At 47.8% G+C, this 23147-nt stretch overlaps 1 protein-coding gene across 1 annotated transcript; it reads right to left on the bottom strand.

Moving 5' to 3' along the window:
- Nucleotides 1-1615: 1615 nt before the first annotated feature.
- On the bottom strand, nucleotides 1616-20506 carry usp21 (ubiquitin specific peptidase 21). Its single transcript, XM_056301723.1, has 11 exons — nucleotides 20351-20506; nucleotides 16738-16794; nucleotides 15095-15212; nucleotides 13491-13605; nucleotides 12136-12255; nucleotides 11948-12012; nucleotides 11666-11853; nucleotides 4539-4617; nucleotides 4310-4417; nucleotides 2052-2166; nucleotides 1616-1880 (listed from the first exon to the last, which is right to left on the bottom strand). The coding sequence occupies exons 1-11, from the start codon at nucleotides 20504-20506 to the stop codon at nucleotides 1781-1783; spliced, it is 1221 nt and encodes a 406-aa protein (XP_056157698.1). The 3' UTR covers nucleotides 1616-1780.
- Nucleotides 20507-23147: the final 2641 nt, after the last annotated feature.

The following is a 23147-nucleotide window of genomic DNA, read 5'->3' as shown; positions in this document are numbered from 1 at the left end:
AGCGTCACCAAAAGTTTCTGATGCTGCAGAGAGACAGAAAAAACCAACTCAGCATTCAGAGGAAGGATTAAAGGGGGGGAAAGAGGGGGGGGAGCAATCGACAGCGAGGACAATCACGGTTAACCATTGGTGTAGCTTTTCCTGGTTGGAGAGCGCTGAAAGAGAAGTAATTACTCTCACTGCCAGCAGGGGGAGACAAAACTCCCTCACTGCAGTTTTTCTTTTCCCCGCAGAGGCTTTTCTGGCCTCGGTCCAGGCTACCTGGCTGGACAACGCTGAACACCGTCTGGTGTTGAACTTAGCTGTTCTTCAGTTTGTCAGTGCAAGTGGAACCTTTTCAGAGAAAAATGAGAATATTTTTTTCTTATTTTCTCATTTATGTGGCTTGAAATAATGGACGCGATGCTCCAAACCTGAGCAGTATTATCTGTAATCGATGGTCTATCAATAACGAGGGAAGTCTATCAAAACCATGGGATGTAGAAAAAAGTAGTGCTGAATGTAAACAAACTTCTAACACAAAACTGACTTCGACCCAGGGGTGTGTAACGTGTTCAAGCAGAAACAGAAGGGAGTGAGACAGTTTTTAAAAAAAAATTAAAGGAATAGCTAAGATTCTGCACATTCTTCTGCAAACGTCAGCAGGGCAGGAGCTACAGAGTAATCATACAATAGTAGTACCATATGAGGTAGTAGTACTAGTACTAGCAGTAGCGGTACATTTGCTACATAGGAAGGTCCCGACCTACGTGTCATGCTGAGTGTATTTGGTGTATAAGTGCATCTTACATGATCAAGAGGAAGTGAAAGGGCGTCCTGGATCACTGCTCCTTATGACATAAGCCACAGCCCATGAACAGGTTGACTACTAGACTGTCCTGCTGCATAAAGAGGGGATGCACATAATCAGACTATTGGTCTTTATTGAATGCCTTGAAGGCCGATGGTACTTTACATACATTGGTTTTAATCATACAAAAAAAAAAAGATTGCAGTTTGTGCAACACCAGCCAACAAGAATATTATCAAAATGCAGATGTAGAAAAAATAATGATCATTATTGATTCTTCAGTTCAAAGAAGAAACCGCGGTCTACGTTAATATTTGATATTTCGCTGCCCCCCGGCATTGACCGGGTCACAGAAAGGTGTCAGTCTGTGCATTCGGGGAAACCTTCTGCCAATGTCAGGGCGTGAACACACTGTTTACATATGCAAATATGTTTACTGAATATCAATGTGATGTCGATACTCAGTCCAAAGATAATAACTGTCAGTTTACCCTGAAAGTCCGTTTATTGTCCTTGTCTTTGTTACCGAATTGTCCCAGCGGGATAAATAAAGGTGTGTGAATCTGGACGTGGCGGCGGTTCCTCGGGGTCATCTCTAGTGGTCTGCTGGTATCAAGCCTAACTAAGTGTCCTACGTTAACACATTCGCTCATGCCTATGAACTAGGGCACTGAGCCTGCCAAGGACGTGGTGCGCCTCCACAGTCTCAAAGGGTCCCCCTGAGGTTCTGGATAAACCAACACCCGGGTCACAACTTTGACCCCCCCCCCCCAAAAAAAAAACAAGAAACAAAAAAAGCACATGCTCCTCTTTCTTCTTCTCCGATCTCCTCTTGAAGCTGAAGTTCACTGGGCGCCTCGCTCACCGGATGCGAGGCCGAGGGATGCGCCAGAGCCGCTGATGCAGTTCGTCTCCATGCACAAGTGGAGGTGAAGCTGCTCTGATTGGCCGTTTGTGATGTCACCTTGTAGCTCAGCCAGTCGGGGGGCTTTATTTCCTGATGGTGGCGTTGCTGTTGCCGTCGCTGCGCTGGTAGAAAAGGACGTAGGCTTGGTTTGACTGGAGCTGGTTCTCCGACACCGGAGTCACACTGTGGAGGAGGGAGGGAGGAGATGGGGTGAGGGAAGGGGGGGGGAGAGATGGGAGGGAAATACTTGACACATTCAAACCGCCGGCATTTAATGGCGCCGCCGGTGCAGTACTGGAAACAAGGCAGGGCATGGCAATGCAAAATCACAAGGCAGCTGGGGGGAAGTGGCACCTTGAGTCGTTGTAGAAGCACCACCCGTTTTCCTCCAGACAGCAGGCTGTGTAATGGCCCATGTTCACTGTCCCGGCGTGGTTACATATGGCGTACAGGTCATACAGCACCGGGCCTACGGGGACAGACAAACACGTTGATCTGCACTGACTTCCCAGTACAGGTGATGGCGGCTCGAATCCAGGTTTCTTTTTCTGCCGACAAGTCAAGTCAATTTTATTTGTATAGCCCTACTACTACTATTACTACTACTGCTATTACTACTACTACTGCTATTACTATTACTACTACTACTACTATTAATACTACTACTATTCCTACTACTACTACTACTATTACTACTGCTACTACTATTACTACGACTACTACTACTATTACTACTACTACTATTACTACTACTACTATTACTACTAGTACTAGTACTACTACTACTGCTACTACTACTATTACTACTATTACTACTAGTACTATTACTACTAGTACTAGTACTACTACTACTGCTACTATTACTACTATTACTACTACTACTACTATTACTACTACTACTATTACTACTAGTACTAGTACTACTACTACTGCTACTACTACTATTACTACTAGTACTACTACTACTACTGCTACTACTAATACTACTACTAATATTACTACTACTACTACTAATATTACTAGTACTACTAGTACTACTACTACTGCTATTACTACTACTGCTATTACTACTACTAATATTATTACTACTATTACTACTACTATTACTACTAATACTACTACTACGATTACTACTATTACTACTACTATTACTACTACTATTACTAATACTATTACTACTACTACTACTATTACTACTACTACTGCTATTACTACTACTACTATTACTAATACTACTACTACTACTATTACTACTAATACTAATACTACTATTACTACTACTATTACTACTACTACTAATACTACTACTATTACTACTAATACTACTACTAATACTACTATTACTACTACTACTACTACTAATATTACTACTACTACTACTACTTTCGGCTGCTCCCGTTAGGGGGCGCCACAGCGGCTCATCCGTTTACATCTCTTCCTGTCCTCTGCATCTTCCTCTGTTACACCAGCCACCTGCATGTCCTCCCTCACCACATCCATAAACCTCCTCTTTGGCCTTCCTCTTCTCCTCTTCCCTGGCAGCTCCATATTCAGCATCCTTCTCCCAGTATACCCAGCATCTCTCCTCCACACATGTCCACACCATCTCCATCTTGTCTCTCTTGCTTTGTCTCCAAACCGTCCAACCTGAGCTGTCCCTCTAATATACTCGTTCCTAATCCTGTCCTTCTTCATCACTCCCAGTGAAAATCTTATCATCTTCATCTCTGCCACCTCCAGCTCCTCCTCCTGTCTCTTCATCAGTACCACTGTCTCCAAACCATACAACATAGCTGGTCTCACAACCATCTTGTAAACCTTCCCTTTAACTCTTGCTGGTACCCTTCTGTCACACATCACTCCTGACACTCTTCTCCACCCACTCCACCCTGCCTGCACTCTCTTCTTCACCTCTCTGCTGCACTCCTCCCCGTTACTTTGGACAGCTGACTCCAAGTATTTAAACTCATCCACCTTCGTCACCTCTACTCCTTGCATCCTCACCATTCCACTGTCCTCCCTCTCATTCACGCATAGGTATTCCGTCTTGCTCCTGCTGACTTTCATTCCTCTTCTCTCCGGTGCATACCTCCACCTCTCCAGGCTCTCCTCCACCTGCACCCTACCCTCACCACATATCACAATGTCTTTTATTAAATTTGATTTATTTGCATAGCCCAGTATCACAAATTACAAGTGTGCCTCAGGGAGCCTTGCAGCAACACAACACCCCGTCCTTAGACCCTCTCATCAGATAAGGAACAACTCGTGACACAGATCTGACCTTATCTGAGTCGTGTGAATACAAAAACCTGATATGTGGTCCTAGATCAGACACATATCTGTTTCACGACCATGTGCCGTGGTGAACTGTCAGACTGGGTCCCATGTGCTCATGTGTGTTCACACTGATGGCAGGTGGGTCACGTACAAACATGACCAGGAAAACCACGCTGAGCAAAGACAATCCAGAATTGAGCATCAAGGCTTGTAATGTGGATGTGGGTTACCGACAATGAAACTCGATGAAGCAAATCTAAACACACACACACACACACACAGGATAAACAAAAGGGAAAGGGCAAAGAGAGAAGAAGGGTCATCCGTGGTACCACAGTCTGCAGGTCCATAAGGTCCCAGGTCCAGGTTGATGAGCGGGAAGGACACGTGCACTGTGCTTTTACTGATAGACCACCGCGACATGGTGAATCGGTTCAGATCTGACGAGGTGCCGTTAAGGCTGAATCAAACACCACCCAACCTCCTCGCTGTCATCCACACCAGCCGTCTGAGCGTTTACCAGGCAGGAGCGCACAATGGATGTGCGGCGTGTAAGGATACGGATGACGATGACCCGAGGGAACCTCTGTATGGTCAGCCTTTTGGTGCTCTCTGTTCGCCTGTTGCACCGCTCGCACATCTGGAACACACATATAGTCAGGTAAGCTTATTTATTACAAATTACAGATTTACCTCTAGGGCTTTATAGCAACACAACACACACACACACACATATATATATATCCTGTCATACACACACACACACACACACACATATATATATATATTATCCTGTCATACATACACACACACACACACACACACACACATATATATATATATATATTATCCTGTCATACATACACACACACACACATATACACACACACACATATATATATATATATATTATCCTGTCATACATACACACACACACATATACACACATATATATAGCTTGTCCTATACACACACACACACATATATATATATATTATCCTGTCATACATACACACACAAACACACACACACACATATATATATATATTATCCTGTCATACACACACACACACACACACACACACACATATATATACATATCTATATATATTATCCTGTCATACATACACACACACACACACACACACACACACATATATATATATTATCCTGTCATACATACACACACACACACACACACACATATATATATATTATCCTGTCATGCTTTAGGCTTTAGGTTGTCCGTCGTGTCCGATGATGACAATCCTGCCTCTGTCACTTGTGAGTCTTCTTATGGCTGTAAAGCCCAATCCGCGATCCACAATGTCTGCCACAGACAGAACAGGTGAAATCACTGACTGGGGGTGTAGGTGTGGTACTGGCTTCATGTCTCTTCAGACGTCTTCTGGTCCGTCGATCACCGCGGTCCTTCTCGAGGTTTTGCACCCCTTGTTGACAGAGCTGCCGCCAGATGGAGCGTTGGGCGGCAGTGTCTTCCAGCTGGCTCGGGTTCAGGCCGCACTTCTTTATGATGGTCTTCAGCTGGTCTTTGTACCGTTTTTCTGGCCCCCTGCCAAGCGGCGGCCAAGATGTAGCTGGCCATACAGCACTTTACGCGGTAAGCGCTCCTTTGGCATCCTGATGACGTGACCGAGCCATCGAAGTTGGTGCTGGGTGACGGTAGCCTCCATGCTGATGCAGTTGGTCTTGCGGAGTATTTCAGTATGGGGCACTCGGTCACGCCAGGTTATCCTCAGGATGCATTGTAGGTATCTGATGTGGAAGGCCTCAAGCATCCTGAGGTGGTGGCTGTACAGGGTCCACGCCTCACAGCTGTAGAGGAGAGTCGTGATGACAACTGCCAAGTAGACAGATATTTTGGTGTGGAGGTTGAGGTCTTTGTTTTGAAAGACCCTTCTCCTAAGTCTGCCAAAAGAGGATGACGCTTGTTTAATCCGGTTTTGCATCTCCCTGTCGATGCTGCAGTCGTCAGAGAGAAAGCTGCCCAGGTATTTGAAGGATTCCACTGTTGCAAGTGGTTTGTCGGAGATGTTGAAGGTTGGTGAATGAGATGGAGGAGTAGATGCCCACTGGCATACTACTTCAGTCTTTGTCACATTTATAGAGAGCCCCAGCCTACCATACGCCCTTGTAGCAGCTGCAAGGGTAGCTTGTAGTGCCTCGGGTGTGTGGGCCACAACTGCACAGTCATCTGCGTACTGTAACTCAATGATGTGCTCCGATGTCATTTTTGTGACCGCTTGGAGCCTACGGATGTTAAATAGGTTTCCATCTAGTCTGAAGTCCACAGTAACCCCACTGTCCTTCCTGATTTCCTTGTGGAGCAGCAATGTCACACACAGGAGGAAGATGTTAAAAAGAACTGGAGCAAGGATGCACCCCTGACGTACCCCGGTGCACACCCTGAAGGGCTCGGATTCCTGGCCTCCAATGGTCACACGTGCCATCATCCCCACGTGAAATCTTTGAAGGATGTTGACAAACTTTCGTGGACAGCCAAACTTCAGGAGGATGTTCCATAGGATGTCCCTGTTGACTGTGTCGAAAGCCTTTGACAGGTCGATGAAGGCTATGAAGAGGTTCTGATGTTGCTCCCTGCACTTCTCTTGGAGTTGCCGTGCTGTGAACACCATGTCCACAGTACTCCTATTCCTCCTAAACCCACACTGTGACTCAGGCAACAGCTCCTCTGAGATGTGTTTTACCAGCCTATGTAACATGAGTTTGGCCAGGATTTTTCCAGCAACAGCCAGTAGTGAAATGCCACGGCTGTTGCAACAGAGGGACTTGTCTCCTTTGCCTTTATATATGGAGATGATGTTAGCATCCCTCCACTGCTGAGGGACAGTTTCGTTCTTCCATACGTGTGAGATGAACAGGAAAAGTGCACGGGTGCAGAGGTAGCCTCCCTGTTTAAAAATCTCTGCAGGGATACTGTCAGGGCCAGGGGTCTTGTTATTTTTCAGCGACCTAACTGCACAATGAACCTCTTCAAAGGTTGGTGGAAGGTCAAGGTCTTGGATGGTGGGGCGGACAGGTAGTTCATCCAAGATCGAGGGATCGGTTGGGGAGGGCTGGTTCAAAAGAGTCTCAAAATGTTCTGCCCATCTTTTTGTGATGAATTTCTGGTCTTTTATGAGGGTGGTACCATCATCAGACTTCAGGGGGGAGACAGAGCAGTTTCTTGGGCCGTAGATGGTTTTCACTGCATCATAAAAGTTGTGCATATCATTTCTATCGGCATGGGATTGTATTTCATTTGCCTTCGATATCCACCACTCATTCTGCAGGGCACGCAATTTTGACTGCACCTCTCTCCTGGATGCTTGCCATTGTTGCCGGAGTGTAGCTGATGTGGGATTGTTGAGGACAGCACTGTGTGCTTTATGCATGCCTTTGAGTATGGAAGTTATTGTGCCTGTGTTGTCATTGAACCAGTCCTGGTGTTTTCTGCTCTTGTAACCGATGGATTGGGATGCTGCCTTGTAGAGTCTGGAGCTCACGGAAGACCATTTCCTGTCAATGGAATCATCCGTGCTCAAGAGAAGCTCAATGTCTTCCAGGTTTTCAGCCAGAGAGAGGCAGAGATTGTTCTGGACCTCAGCCTTTTCTAGCCGGGTACAGTCAAGCCTCTTCTTTCCTGACCTTTGGAGACGAACAGCAGGGCGTACCTCCACCTGGAGCCTGGTCATGATGAGCCGGTGATCTGTCCAGCACTCAGCACCTCTCATTGCACGAGTGAGTAAGACATCTTTTGTATCAGCACGTCTCACAATGATGTAGTCCAATAGGTGCCAATGTTTGGAGCGTGGGTGCATCCAGGATGTTTTGTGCTTGTTTTTTAATTGGAAGAGGGTGTTTGTGATGGTCAAGCCATGCTCAGCACAGAGGCTTAGGAGGCGCAGTCCATTTGCATTGACTTTCCCAATGCCATGCCCACCAATGACACCACTCCACACCTTGTTGTCTTTCCCCACTCTGGCATTGAAATCGCCCAGCAAAAAGATCTTGTCCTCCTTGGGTATATGACGGAGAGCCTCATCTAGTGACTGATAGAAGCGGTCCTTTACGTCATCCTCTGATGGCAGTGTTGGTGCATAGGCACCTAGGAGGGTGGCATAACGTTTCTTGGCCAGAGGGATCCTGAGCGACATGAGTCTTTCACTTATGCCAATCGGTGTTTCAGTGAGTCTTGGTAGGAGGCTGTTTTTTATTGCAAATCCCACACCATGCTGATGTTGTCCTCCTGCAGGGTATCCCTTCCAGAAGAAGGTGTAGGTGTCCTCCTTCAGGGAGCCTTCATCCAGGAACCTGGTTTCACTGAGTGCAGCAATGTCAATATTGTAGCGATTGAGTTCCGCTGCAATTAGTGCAGTCCTTCGCTGAGGTCTTTCGGCATTAACGTCCAGCAGAGTTCTTATGTTCCATGTTGCCAGTTTAAAGGGAATTATTTTCTTTTTTTTTATTTCGACCGCAGAGTGGAATGTCCCGATAGGTGCGGTAGCCTATCCAGGATGTTTTGAGTGGGCAGTGTTTAGGCCACCTTTTCTAGGCCCCTCCCCAGTTGGGGTGAGCAGTGTGGCTCCTAAATAGGGCTGCTCAGACACACAGGGGTCTGCCGAGAGCAGCTGCCACTCAAGCCCAGCTGCTGGCGACCATGAATAGCCCTGTGCCGCTGGCGTGCAGGGGTCTGATTAGGAGCTTCCAGTGCATTCATACCTGCTCCCGTCACCAGACACCCCATCGCCGCCAGACTTTGATCCATATTCCGGTTGCTGGTCTCACCGAGGCAGAGGTGGATACCTGCGCAAAGAGATTATTTACAGTGCCGCTGGGGGTGCGCATGTCCCAGCAGCACTTCTTCACTGTGAGAGGGTGGGATCTGGTGGCAAGGGGGGCCCAAGACGACCAGCACTCTTCCACAGCTGCAGGAGGCTGCCGGAGCTCCAGTCTGTCAGAGGACCGCCTATCGTGCGCCGCCATGCACATTGCTTTTCTCTCAGGGTGTGCTCCCCTAGCCTTTGTCGTCCTACACTTACCCACAAGGCAGTGGGACAGTGGTTAGTCAATGCCAGGGCGTATCCACTTCACATGGGCCTGCGCATTAGACCTCTGGGGACCACTGTAGCTCCGAGATCCCCTACAGTTTAGCCAGGGACCGCAAGGTACCCAGTTACCGTGTGTGGCCACGAGGAGGCACTGCAGGAGTCTTGGCGGTAGAGAGGCTATGTACCGGCAGGGGAGACTTACGCACTCGGCTCCTCTTTTCACCCCCACAAAGAGGGCTAGCCGGCGGCAGTAGCTGAGAGCAGAGAGTAGCAAGCAGAAGCAGCATGCAGCATGCACTAACTACAAGCACTACTACCCCAGTATTACTGCACTGACGCATCACACACGCCCTGTGCATCACACACACACACTATCCTGTCATACATACACACACACACACACACACACACACATATATATATTATCCTGTCATACATATACACACACACACACATATATATATATATATAATCCTGTCATACATACACACACATACACACACACACACATACACACACACATATATATATATTATCCTGTCATCCATACGTGCACACACACACACACATATATATATCTTGTCCTATACACACATATATATACTTATATATATATTTTATCCTGTCATACATACGCACACACACACACACACACATACACACACACACACACACACACACACACACACACACACACACACACACACACACACACACACACATACACTACCGTTCAAAAGTTTGGGATCACCCAAACAATTTTGTGTTTTCCATGAAAAGTCACACTTATTCACCACCATATGTTGTGAAATGAATAGAAAATAGAGTCAAGACATTGACAAGGTTAGAAATAATGATTTGTATTTGAAATAAGATTTTTTTTACATCAAACTTCACTTTCGTCAAAGAATCCTCCATTTGCAGCAATTACAGCATTGCAGACCTTTGGCATTCTAGCTGTTAATTTGTTGAGGTAATCTGGAGAAATTGCACCCCACGCTTCCAGAAGCAGCTCCCACAAGTTGGATTGGTTGGATGGGCACTTCTTTGAGCAGATTGAGTTTCTGGAGCATCACATTTGTGGGGTCAATTAAACGCTCAAAATGGCCACAAAAAGAGAACTTTCATCTGAAACTCGACAGTCTATTCTTGTTCTTAGAAATGAAGGCTATTCCATGCGAGAAATTGCTAAGAAATTGAAGATTTCCTACACCGGTGTGTACTACTCCCTTCAGAGGACAGCACAAACAGGCTCTAACCAGAGTAGAAAAAGAAGTGGGAGGCCGCGTTGCACAACTGAGCAAGAAGATAAGTACATTAGAGTCTCTAGTTTGAGAAACAGACGCCTCACAGGTCCCCAACTGGCATCTTCATTAAATAGTACCTGTTAGAGCCTGTTTGTGCTGTCCTGCAATGCTGTAATTGCTGCAAATGGAGGATTCTTTGACGAAAGCAAAGTTTGATGTAAAAAAAATCTTATTTCAAATACAAATCATTATTTCTAACCTTGTCAATGTCTTGACTCTATTTTCTATTCATTTCACAACATATGGTGGTGAATAAGTGTGACTTTTCATGGAAAACACGAAATTGTTTGGGTGATCCCAAACTTTTGAACGGTAGTGTATATATATATATATTATCAAAATGCATTTCAATGCCGGAACTATCTTCAAATATTGCCTTTTCCGCTCAGGATAAAAGGACGTCAGCTGTTTTATTTTTCCTTTCGCAGACAGAAACTTGACAGTCACGTGACGTGGAGGCAGGCTCCGCCCACACGGGCTCCACGTAGAGATGTTGATATGACATGGAGCGCTGGTTCAGAAGCATCGAGAGTTTAATGTATCCCTGGTTTGCAGAAATGTAAGATGCCAACGTGTTATTGTGGTGACTGGGTTTGGGTTGCCCCCCCTTATAAAGTCGAAGAAGGGGGCATCCAGGTGGCGTGGCGGTCTATCCCGTCGCCTACCAACACGGGGGTCTCCGGTTCGAATCCCCGTCTTACCACCGGCTTAGTGGGGCGTCCCTACAGACACAATTGGCCGTGTCTGCGGGTGGGAAGCCGGATGTGGGTACGTGTCCTGGTCGCTGCATTAGCGCCTCCTCTGGTTGGTCAGGGCGCCTGTTCAGGGGGGAGGGGGAACTGGGGGGGGGGGATAACGTGATCCTCCCACGCGCTACGCCCCCCTGGTGAAACTCCTCACTGTCAGGTGAAAAGAAGCGGCTGGCGACTCCACATGTATGGGAGGAGGCATGTGGTAGCCTGCAGCCCTCCCCGGATCAGCAGAAGGGGGTGGAGCAGCGACCGGGACGGCTCGGATGTGGGGGGGGGTAATTGACCGGGTACAATTGGGGAGAAAAACGGGGGGACCCCCCGCCCCCCAAATAAATAAATAGCGTCCCGTTAGCTTCGTCTGAACTGAACCGCGGGGTGTTTTCTTACACCGAAGGGGGAGTGTGGATTTGTCCTCCATTAATCCCGTTGGGGTGTGGGTGACGAGCCGGAGCCGTGGCTCTAGCACGGAGAAGGTGACGGGCGGCTGAGCAACCGAAACCCACCTACTGCACACACGAGCGGCCTCGAAACGACTCAGGGCCGTTCCGTTCACTCACCGGAGCGTTCTCCTCCCCCAGCTTCTCCTCCTGAGAGAAGAGGTCCAAGCACTCCCTCAGCGTGAGCTCCCTGGCCGAGCTCCTCTTCGGGATGGGCAGGGACAGGTCGCAGAAGACGTCGAAGGTGGTGGAGTAATGGGAGCACACCGAGCAGTGGAGCGAGCTGCGCAGCTGTCCCGAGAACAGGTCTGGGGGGGGGGACAGAGGATCAAATCTGACATCCGCCCCAAGAAAACTGCATACCTGAGATGCGAGGAGACGGGAATAAGCAGCTGTCCTGACCTACTATTTTACTGTCATCCCTCTCTAGGTGCTCCTTCCACATGGCGGCGGCCTCCTCCGCGATCCTGTCAGAGGGAGAGAGAGCACAACGCGTGACGCTCGGCCATGCGCACGGAGAGCAGGAGTTAAGGGGAGAGGGCGCCCCTTCATGTCTTATGAGAAAACAAGTAGAACTTCAACATACACACCTGAACTTGGCGTATTTTTGTTCAGGCTCCTTGCCCGTCCTCCGCACATGTGGCCGGCGGTTTATCTCGGTGTGCAGCCTGTCCAGGAGGAACCTCAGAAACTCCTGGGCATCCTGCTGACTGTCTCAGTAAAGGTCACAGGGAGAACGCCGACATCACTACAACATAGTTGTGTACTTCATCACAGTGCTGTATACCTTACACGGGCTACCTGCTGCTAGCAGCATGAAGTTAGCGTAAGCTAACTGCTAGCCCATGCAGCTCCGACAGTCATCCTGGCCGGCGTTCACTCTCTTGGGCCTGTGTGTTTTTGTAGTTTTTGTGTAGTTTGGATGTGTGTTTTTGTCTTTGTGTTGCACTGCTGTGGGCTGGGGGAAACAATGTTTTGTTTCATTTCTTTTTTTGGGGGGGAGACCCCCCCCCCCAATTGTATCCAGCCAATCACCCCACTCTTCCGAGCCACCCCGGTCGCTGCAGGCTACCACAGGCCTCCTCTGATACATGTGGAGTCGCCAGCCGCTGCTTTTCCCCTGAAAGTGAGGAGTTTCGCCAGGGGGACGTAGCGAGTGGGAGGATCACACAGTTCTCCCCAGTTCCCCCCTCCCCCCTGAACAGGCGCCCCGACCGACCAGAGGAGGCGCTAGTGCAGCGACCAGGACACACGCCCGCATCCGGCTTCCCACCCACAGACACAGCCAATTGTGTCTGTAGGGACGCCCAACCAAGCCGGAGGTACCACAGGGATTCGAACCGGGATCCCCGTGTTGGTGGGCAACGGAATAGACCGCTACACCACCCGGACGCCCTAACTGCTGACTCTCGTGTAAGTTGCTTTGGATAAAAGCATCTGATAAACAAGCAAATATAGATGTATAGAGAAATAGCAGTAGCTATTTCCTATATCTACTGTCACACCTATATCTCATTAACACCTCTCATTAAGTATTTGTGTCTTGGTTTAGTGTAAATAGCTCGGCTCCTTTAACTGAAACTTTGGAAACAATTCAACGAGTTTTATTGTTCGTGGGTGTGGTAGTGATAGTAGGCCTTCTGTTAAGACCACACGAGACAGCATTTAGGCCGTCGCAAGGTTCAGCAGTGTGATGCATTTCTGCAAGAAACGGACCGACGGGGTGGGATTGAAATGAGGCCAGGCAGTCAGTTTGATCGATATTGCACCGCTCTGCCGTGTTTCCTTCAGGGAAAACTCTCTAATAAAGCCCTTCATGACCGCTACATAGCTGGTAAAGCAATCTACACAAAACTGGCGGGGGATTTTACAATGCCTGCCTCCTCGAAGGGAGACACTGACAGCAGCGCAGCACCGCCCGGAAATGTAATGAGCATCCCCTCACCTGTACCCACTGAAGTGAGGCACTGCTTCTTTGAAGATGCTGTAAAACTGCCGTGGGTTGACCACGCCGTCGCCGCCATTCACATCCCAGAGGCCCGCCAGCACCTGAGAGAAGGCTGCACACAAGACCACGGACAAATGTCGCACCATCGGATTTAACTTTTCATGTCTTAAGGCCTCATTTGCACACCAAGTTCAATTTTCTTCATGCATTTTTTTATATCTGTCATCGTGGTCCAACGACTCCAATAAAACTCTGTCAACTTATTGACGGGTGTGAAAAAAAAAATGCAGAAAATTGAAAATGTTCTGAAAACACTTTTGTTCAGACCGACATCATTTTTGAAATTGAGTTGGTGTGTAAACTTATTGGACAAAATGTGAGGTGAGCTTCACTTTTTAATTTGCAACATTTTTTGGAAGAATTTGGACTGGGTATGCAGAGGTCTTAGAAACCTTGAACATGGCATCATAAAACATTCAGAAACTTTTTTTGTTTGTTTGTTTGTAAATGACTAACATTGTGTTTTTTTAATCATTTATCCATAACTGTCCTCAATGGCCTCAGGAACGGTGAGGGAGTGGTCTAGTCCTCATTAATATTAATGAGCTAATGTTTGAGTGACAGGTACAAGTGAGGGTTAGCAGTAAGGGTGCGCGGGGTCTCATATGATATGACCTGATGGGCTTTGTGTCAATCAATGAGTGTCAGATGACATCATGAGTATCTGAAAAAAAGCTCAGTTGAGAGGCTGAACAAGGGGGAGCTCTTTTAAAAATAAGAGAAAAATAGAAAAACCAAATTCTGCCTTTATTAAGTACATTTTGTGTCAGTAGAAAGAGACAGTACAAAATGCATGATGATTAGGGTAAAAGACGCTAGTGTAGCGAGAATTCAGGGGGGCAGGCGGGATCGAACCTGGGTTCTCTGCACCACGGGCGACTGCGTTAACCAGTCAACTAAAGGGTCCATTAGCCAACGGGCTAGCAAGTCTACACATCTGTGGTGGTGCACTGTTACACTACTCCCCTTGCTTCTGCATACCAGCCCCCTCAGGGGGGCAGGCGGGATCGAACCTGGGTTCTCTGCACCACGGGCGACTGCGTTAACCAGTCAACTAAAGGGCCCATTAGCCAACGGGCTAGCAAGTCTACACATCTGTGGTGGTGCACTGTTACACTACTCCCCTTGCTTCTGCATACCAGCCCCCTCAGGGGGGCAGGCGGGATCGAACCTGGTTCTTTGCACCACGGGCGACTGCGTTAACCAGTCAACTAAATGGCCCATTAGCCAACGGGCTAGCGAGTCTACACATCTGTGGTGGTGCACTGTTACACTACTCCCCTTGCTTCTGCATACCAGCCCCCTCAGGGGAGCAGGCGGGATCGAACCTGAGTTCCGCGTACCATGGGGCGACTACGTTAACCAGTCGACTAAAGGGTCGGACCCGTTAGCCAACGGGCTAGCGAGTCTACACACCCGTGGCTGTACACTGTTACACTAGAAACTATTAGCGTTTCAATTTCAATCCAACTTTAGAGTCAAAAAAGAAAGGAGAGGAGCGAGGGATAGATAGGAAGGGAGGCGGGGTGGAGGAGGCATACCCTCCATGAGTTTGGCCTCCTCTTTGGAGTTCTTCTCAGTTCTGTAGAACCTCAGGAGGCAGTAGTCCCGTAGGCCTCGTGTATGAGATAAACACTGGATGATCGCGTTCAGGAAGCACTAAGACAGAGACATGGAAGAAGACACCGATGAGTAAAATGTGGGAATAATCATCAACGATATTTTAGTAAATCTTCAGCTGACCAGACGTCTTTCCAGAAGCGGTCCCTGAATCAAGTGGCGGTGTCCCTGGAAATGTCCCCCAGATTGTCCATTAGGACTTCTGATTTAATGATTATAATTAGAAATTAACATTCCAATTCATTAATTGTCATCCAAAAGGATTTTTTTTGTTAAATTACATGAAAGCCTCTCCAAGCATGAATCAAATTCCTGTCCCAACTTTGGCACCCATCCACAAGCGGTATGGTCTCATAAGATCTCTGCAGCCAAGATGAGATTTATCACACAAAAACAAAATGTCACTTCAATCCCCGATGATCCGACCTGAAACTGAAGCTGAAACAGAGAAGTGGTCTGTGATGATGGATGGATGAGTGGGGGTTTACTGGTTGTCTTCGGGGTGCCACAAAGGTGTCCGGTGTTATACCAAAACCTGTGACTGTTAAAAATGGTGACCATGTGGTTGTCCAGAACACACAGAAAGCAGCGCCTCAGAGTTGCCTACCTAACCTTAACCACGCCAAACCCAAAGCTAAACTTAAACGGGAAGTGGGAGCACTATTTCCGTTCTTTGCATTGCTCAAACATGGTCACAGTTTTCAGTGGTTGCAGATTTCCGCTTCCGGTGTGGGAAGATGGCGGCGCAAAATTAAACTTATGTTTGCTGTGGCCTCACCCAGTACCGTCCATGCAGTGTCTTTGTCCACGTCTTGGTTTGATGGCTGGGGGAGCTGGTGCTGGATCGGCTGGGAGAGCTTGGTCTGCTGTATCCTGTGGGCCCAGGGGCCATGGCCCTGCCTGGAGCTGTGCCCGAAAAGGAAACACCGAGGACGGTCTGACAGGACCCGGAAGCGGGGCAGGCTAAGCTAACCGTTAGCCCATGCAGACCGGCAGTTCCAATAACACCGACTGTGTTTTCAGTGTCAATCAATCAATCAATCAATCAATCAATCAAGTTGCATTCGTCGTGTGGAGTACGGGGAGGTGTGTCGAAGGCGTCTGGCTGGGAGAGCTGGTGTTGGATTGGCTGGGGGAGCCTGGTCTGCTGCTTCCAGTGGGCCCAGGGACCACGGCCCTGACGAAGCTGCGCCCGAGGAGGAAAACATCGAGGGCGGTCTGACAGGACACGGAAGCGGGGCAGGCTAAGCTAACTGCTAGCCCATGCAGACCGGCAGTCATCCCGGCGTTCGTTCTCTCGGACAGTGATTTTTTGTTTTTATTTTTTGTTGCGGTTTGATATGTGTGTTCTTGTAGTTTTTGGAGAAGTGTTTTTGTCTTTGTGTTGCACTGCTGTGGACGGGGGGGAAACAACAAAGTGTTCCTGATGGCTGATTTTGGCGTAACACTGGTTTTGCTGGCCCAAATCTGGTCACCGTATTCTAGTGTAAAGATTTGTGTGCTTAAAAAAAACACCCCGTCCGTTCTCGACAAAACGTGTGAATGCCACATCTCCAACACTTACTGTGTTCCCCACATTCCTCAGGCCCACTCTTCCACTGCCCAAGTTGAGCTGCTCTTTCTGGAAAGAAAAGAAGAAATGGGAAGATGTTGACCAGTGCAATCTGTCCGTTTGTGTATTTGTAGAAATCTCTGCACCGGCACTGCTTGATCGTTCTCTGGAACCCGTGTCTTTGTGTTTTGTGTGTCCTTCGCTACATGTGTGCCCGCTGCCGGTTGATCCCTGTGGATGTGCCTGTGAGTTCTAGCTCCACCGTGACGGCATGGGCTTATTTTCATGGCCTCCGCAGTGTTGGTGGGACTGATTTAGCCTACTTATCTCATTAGCGTAGCCGCAGAGGCTAAAAGGAGGTCAGCCCTAAACATTCATCCTGTTAAGACCAAGTTGTGCTGACAGGCGCTTAAACACGTGTATTAACGTATGTGTAAGCATGTGCTCGGTAATTGCTTTATACGACCCAATACGATTTCCCCTTGGAAATATGGCCGCCCCGTATCCTACTGCTGCTAGTGAGAGACAGGAAAATCACACTTTCAGGGACTGACGGGTCTCCCCACCGACTTCGGGATGAATGTGAGAATGAGCTTGTGTAACTGAAAACAGGACAGTTGAGTGAGACTTACATGTCCGAGTGTTTTGTAACTGCTCGTCAAGTACACATTATGCACAACATAATTTGGGTTGTGGCACTGGAGCATGGACTCGGTCTCGTCTCGGGCCTCACGGCGACGGGAGGTGCAGTCATTGGCATTACCAACAAACAACACCGGCAGACCTGGCTCAACTTGAACCACAACAAACAGAACTGTGGGTGGCTTAGACCGTTTGGAACGGTCATTTGAAAAAGGCCCCTGTGATGGACTGGCGGTCTGTCCGGGGTGTCCCCCCCCGCCTGCCGCCCAGTGACTGCTGGGATAGGCTCCAGCATCCCCGCGACCCTGAGAGCGGGATAAGCCGTTCGGATGATGGATGGATGGATTTGAAAACGGGGTAAATGTTCATCGTGAGCGCATTTTGGGTGCAACAGGTTTTGTCTCACTCATGTGATGACGTGGACGCCTTTGGGAGGCAGGTGTGCAGCAGTGAAGCTACCATACATGCAGGTAATGCAGCTGCATTGGGGCCTGTATGCATGGAGCCCTCTTTTTCTCATATCAAATATCTTGACTTGAGCACTGAGGCTACGGTATACAGCAGGGGGGGCCCCGACTCCAGGCCTCGAGGGCCGCAGTGTCCGCAGGTATTTGTTGCGAACATGCACTACACCACCTGATTGAACTAATTCCTTTCCCTCCTTGGTCCAAGAGGTGAGCTAATTAGTTAAATCAGGTGGTGTCGTGCATGGTTGGAACAAATCCCCGCACACACGGCGGCCCTCGAGGCCTGGAGTTGGGCACCCCTGGTATACAGCGTGTTCAAAAATGTGCGCCAAGTGTACCCGTGCATAATTATGGACATGCGCGCTACAGCATAGCAAAATCCGCACAGACGACTTAGCTAGCTGGCGGAGTGTCAAGACTTTGCACAGCGAAAAGCTGCGCCTATGATGTAAGTAGAACTTGTTTATTATTTATGTGACTACCTACTCACTTGTCCATCCATCCATCCACTATCCAAACCACTTATCAGGGTCGCAGGGATGCCGGAGCCTATCCCAGCAGTCACTCGGCGGCAGGCAGGGAGACCCCCTGTACAGGCTGGGCCGACACACAAACACATTCAAACCTAGGGACAATTCAGTACAGCTGAGTCACCTGACCTACATGTCTTTGGACTGTGGGAGGAAACCGGAGCCCCCGCAGGAAACCCCCGCAGACACGGGGAGAACATGCAAACTCCACACAGAGGACGACCCGGGCCGACCCCCAAGGTTGGACTACCCCGGGGCTCGAACCCAGGACCTTCTTGCTGTGAGGCGACCACGCTAACCACTGCGCCACCGTGCCGCCCTACTCATGTTTTGTGTTTATAAGGCCAATACACAGACATGAACAATGTCGTCTATGTGCGTGAGCGCCATCACAGGTCATGTGTTCTTCTGTTATGGTGCCCCGACACCAGATGTTGCTAAGTAGGCTAGGCTATCACTACCTTGGCCTTGCTGTTAGGGCTCCTCTCCTATAACACGGTGGTCTGATTCCCTAGTAATCATTTCATCTAGGTGTCAGCCGTGCAGTGCGTTTCGCTGTCGCCGGTCATTTTAAAGTTGTGTACTTTCACTTCTTCCATTCGCTACTGACATGACACTACATGTTGCGCCCGACTGTGATGGGCAGGCCGGGGCGCGATATTATGAACCCTACATAGGCCTCGCCAAAATCCCGTTTCTGGCTTTGTCACGTGTGCGCCACCGTAGCAACGCGAAAATATGTTGTTATGGGGTTAGCGCTCATCAAGGAAACGCTGTACACCCACAATTTAACCTGTCTAAGTTATCCACAATCAACATTAATATAATACCAATAACGTATCCAAGGAGCAGAGGCAGACCTTGTAACCTAAAATTGTTAGGTTAGTCAACTTAAGGCTATTCTTTCCCTCACAATCATAATTTCAACCCCATGGTTCACTTTTTAGACGATTCATAAGTTATGTAACTTAATATTTTGATTATTTTTAATCAAAACCAAAAATAATCTAGACTTCCTGCTTAATTTCGTTTTCAGGGCAAACACTTAAATCATAAGACAAACATCCTAGTCATGTCTTTCACTTCATTTACCAGAAAGTTTACATTTTCTACTATTAGCCTAGGCCTATAGTGTATAGTGCACAGTGTTGTATAAAGAAGGCCTGCTGAAAAGCTATAGGCTACTTGGGTAAAAGTAATGAAGTATCAGACATCGAAACTACTCAAGTTTCAATGAGCAATGAGGATCATGAACAGAGGAGAGCACAGCTAACGTTAGCTTTGCTTCGCACCGAGTTGATAGTTGATTGTTTCCTTAGCAACGCAGCGGAAATCCGGCGTCCGTTCGCGAGATTTGGGACAGGGTACGGGATTTTGGCGAGGGCTATGTAGGGTTCATAATATCGCCGGGCCGCCTCCACCATCTTGCATCGGGGCCCCCGGGCGCGAATTTACGAATCCTACTACGGCCACGCCAAGACCCGCCCTACTCTGTCTGTGATTGGCTAACCCTATCCCTAACCCCACCCTAACCCTAACCTTAACCAACCTAACCAACGGAGGCAACGAGTACTAGCCAATCAGAGGCATCGGGTCCTGGCGTGGCCATAGTAGGTATTGGGGTCTTGGCGTGGCCGTAGTATGCTTCGTAAATTCGCCTCCCGGGCTGACTCGTTACGCCGCCGCTGCAGGTGTGCGATTCCATTTTGACATGTGTGAAGGGTTTCCGATTGGCTGTCTGCTGCGATTTCTGCCTAGCAACAGACGTCGACATCACTAAGGCTTTAATGGCCACCACATTCCTTAGATCTGAACGGTGCAACCCGAATTAGGAAATCAGTACTTTACAATTCACTCGTTAAGAACTTTACATGCCGACTTGCTGCAGCAGCCTCCTGGTCTGGGCTTGTTCTGGGCTTTGGTGGTCTGGACTACAAGACTGAACGTGATACTCGATATGTTGATGGTGCACGCGTGACCACACACCTCTTTGTCAGCAACCAGCAGCAGGCCCATCAGGGAGGTGTACAGGACAGACTGGGAGATGTCGGCCGTCTCTCTCTGCAGGCCGTTGTGCGACACCAGGTTCCGACACAGCGCCTGGCACGAGCCCTCCGTGTCGGCGTTGTTGGCTCCGGGCATCCTCTTCTACACCGGACCCTGTCCAGGGCGGGCGGGCGAGGCCTCTCCGGGGGCCGCGGGCCAGGCGGAGCGTGAGTCAGTAAAGCAGCTCTGCCTCGGAGGTTTCACACGCCGGGGTCAAGGGTGGACCGGATGAAGCCCTCTCTCTCAGTGGCCAGCCTGGAACAGAGACTGCCCCCCCCCTTTGTTTTTGTTTTTGCAGCGACCATAAAGTACAGCCGGGTTCTAATCCCTTCCGGTCTTGGTACGCCAGGAAAAGACCGAGGCACGTTAACAGGGGGGGAAAGGGAGACATGGCCGACGTTAATCCTGGGATCTGTCCGGACGGCTCCTTCAGGTGGACTTACCTGACCGGCTGTTCTGCCGTTCAGTTATATTTTATTTTCCCATTTTTCTTCCTCTTAAGTTTGTTTTTGGGAACCCTTTAAGTGACAGGCTATGCAGTCACTGTGCAGAAATAACCCAAGTTTCATCCAAGTAAAGCAGATTTATTTGAGGTCTGATGACCGGTCATCGTAACGTGCCGTTAATTTATCCCTGCGATGTATTAATGAATATTTATCCTGCGACGCAAAGAACTCCAAACACGTGTTTGGCACAATGTGACGCGTGAATTCATCCCGTGCAGTGTTGACGTAGATTATATTTAACATCACATCATAATCACAAGGAACCAAACTAGAGAATATATCCTGTTTTATTCATATATTACTCAGTAATTACCTCTCATAATTCAACATCTATTTTACTCACGTATTACTCCTGTATTATTCATGTATTACTCGGGTATTACTCATGTATTACTCGGGTATTACTCCTGTATTACTCCTGTATTATTCATGTATTACTCGGTAATTACCTCTCATAATTCAACATCTATTTTACTCATGTATTACTCCTGTATTATTCATGTATTACTCCTGTATTACTCCTGTATTATTCATGTATTACTCGGTAATGACCTCTCATAATTCAACATCTATTTTACTCATGTATTACTCACGTATTACTCATGTATTACTCACGTATTACTCGTGTATTACTCATGTATCACTCCTGTATTATTCATGTATTACTCAGTAATTACCTCTCATAATTCAACATCTATTTTACTCATGTATTACTCCTGTATTACTCATGTATTACTCGGGTATTACTCACACATTACTCCTGTATTACTCATGTATTATTCATGTATTACTCGGGTATTACTCCTGTATTATTCATGTATTACTCCTGTATTATTCATGTATTACTCGGTAATGACCTCTCATAATTCAACATCTATTTTACTCATGTATTACTCCTTTATTACTCCTGTATTACTCACGTATTACTCCTGTATTACTCACATATTACTCACGTATTACTCCTGTATTATTCATGTATTACTCAGTAATTACCTCTCATAATTCAACATCTATTTTACTCATGTATTACTCCTGTATTACTCCTGTATTATTCATGTATTACTCGGGTATTACTCCTGTATTACTCGGGTATTACTCCTGTATTATTCATGTATTACTCGGTAATGACCTCTCATAATTCAACATCTATTTTACTCCTGTATTACTCCTGTATTACTCGTGTATTACTCATGTATTACTCACATATTACTCCTGTATTACTCACGTTACTCGTGTATTACTCGTGTATTACTCGTGTATTTCTGGTTCCCACTTTTGTGTGTTGTTCTTCCTCTTTGGAGCGCAGGGTGTAAGTTAGGGGCACGTCGGGGTAACTGTGACTGTAAAGCCCTCTCTGTGACCACGTTGGGATCCAGGGTGGCACCAGCACCTCTGACTTACAACACGGCCGTACGAGGGCTCGACTAGTCCGGCACAGATCTAATGTCTGTCTGCATATGATCACGCCGCTTATCAGAACACAAAACTGAAGGCCATTCTAGAGACCTCCCCAGGTTGTTGGAATAAACGCTGCACCCTAATCTGACCCGTCGGTCGTATAACCCGAGTACTGACACATGTTGCTTGGGTGCCCCGGTGCACGCGGGCATACTGTCACAGGTACAACTCAGATGCTACCGTTTCCCCCAGGTACTGCCGGGGGGAAATAAACCCAGTTTGCAGGTATTGTTGTATAATTGACGTCACACGAGTACACAAACAGAGAGTCGGGACTCACCTGGTCAGTTGGTCACTTTATCTGCGCACAAACTGTCCCGACTAACAGTGCCCATCACCCGCCGAGCCTTTAAAAATTCACAAGCGGGCGTCTACTGTTTCATTTATGTCTGTAGGCTGGCCTCGAAATCTACCTCTCACCCTCACCACTGCCACACAGAGACAGAGAGAGAGACGGAGAGAGTGAGTGAGCGTGAGCGAGAGACAGAGATAGAGAGATAGAGAGCGAGCAAGAGAGAGAGAGAGAGAGAAAGCAAGAGAGAGAGAGAGAGAAAGCAAGAGAGGGGGGGAGAGAGAGAGAAAGCAAGAGAGAGAGAGAGCTTATCGTCCCTAATCTTTTCTCTCTAAATCTTGCGGTCTATACTTAGCCTTATCTTTTTCTATCTCGCCAAAGCGTCTCAGTGGACATGAAGTGTCAGTTTATTTAAGAACAAAATAAAAATAATAATACAAAAAACATCTCACACACATTTCCTGCACACCCGCAAATACAC

Source organism: Lampris incognitus, unplaced genomic scaffold (genome assembly GCF_029633865.1).
Source record: "Lampris incognitus isolate fLamInc1 unplaced genomic scaffold, fLamInc1.hap2 H_5, whole genome shotgun sequence".
In the NCBI taxonomy this organism is placed as follows: Eukaryota; Metazoa; Chordata; class Actinopteri; order Lampriformes; family Lampridae; genus Lampris; species Lampris incognitus.
Note: the sequence above shows the minus strand (reverse complement) of the source record. Positions and strands in the feature narration are given on the sequence as shown.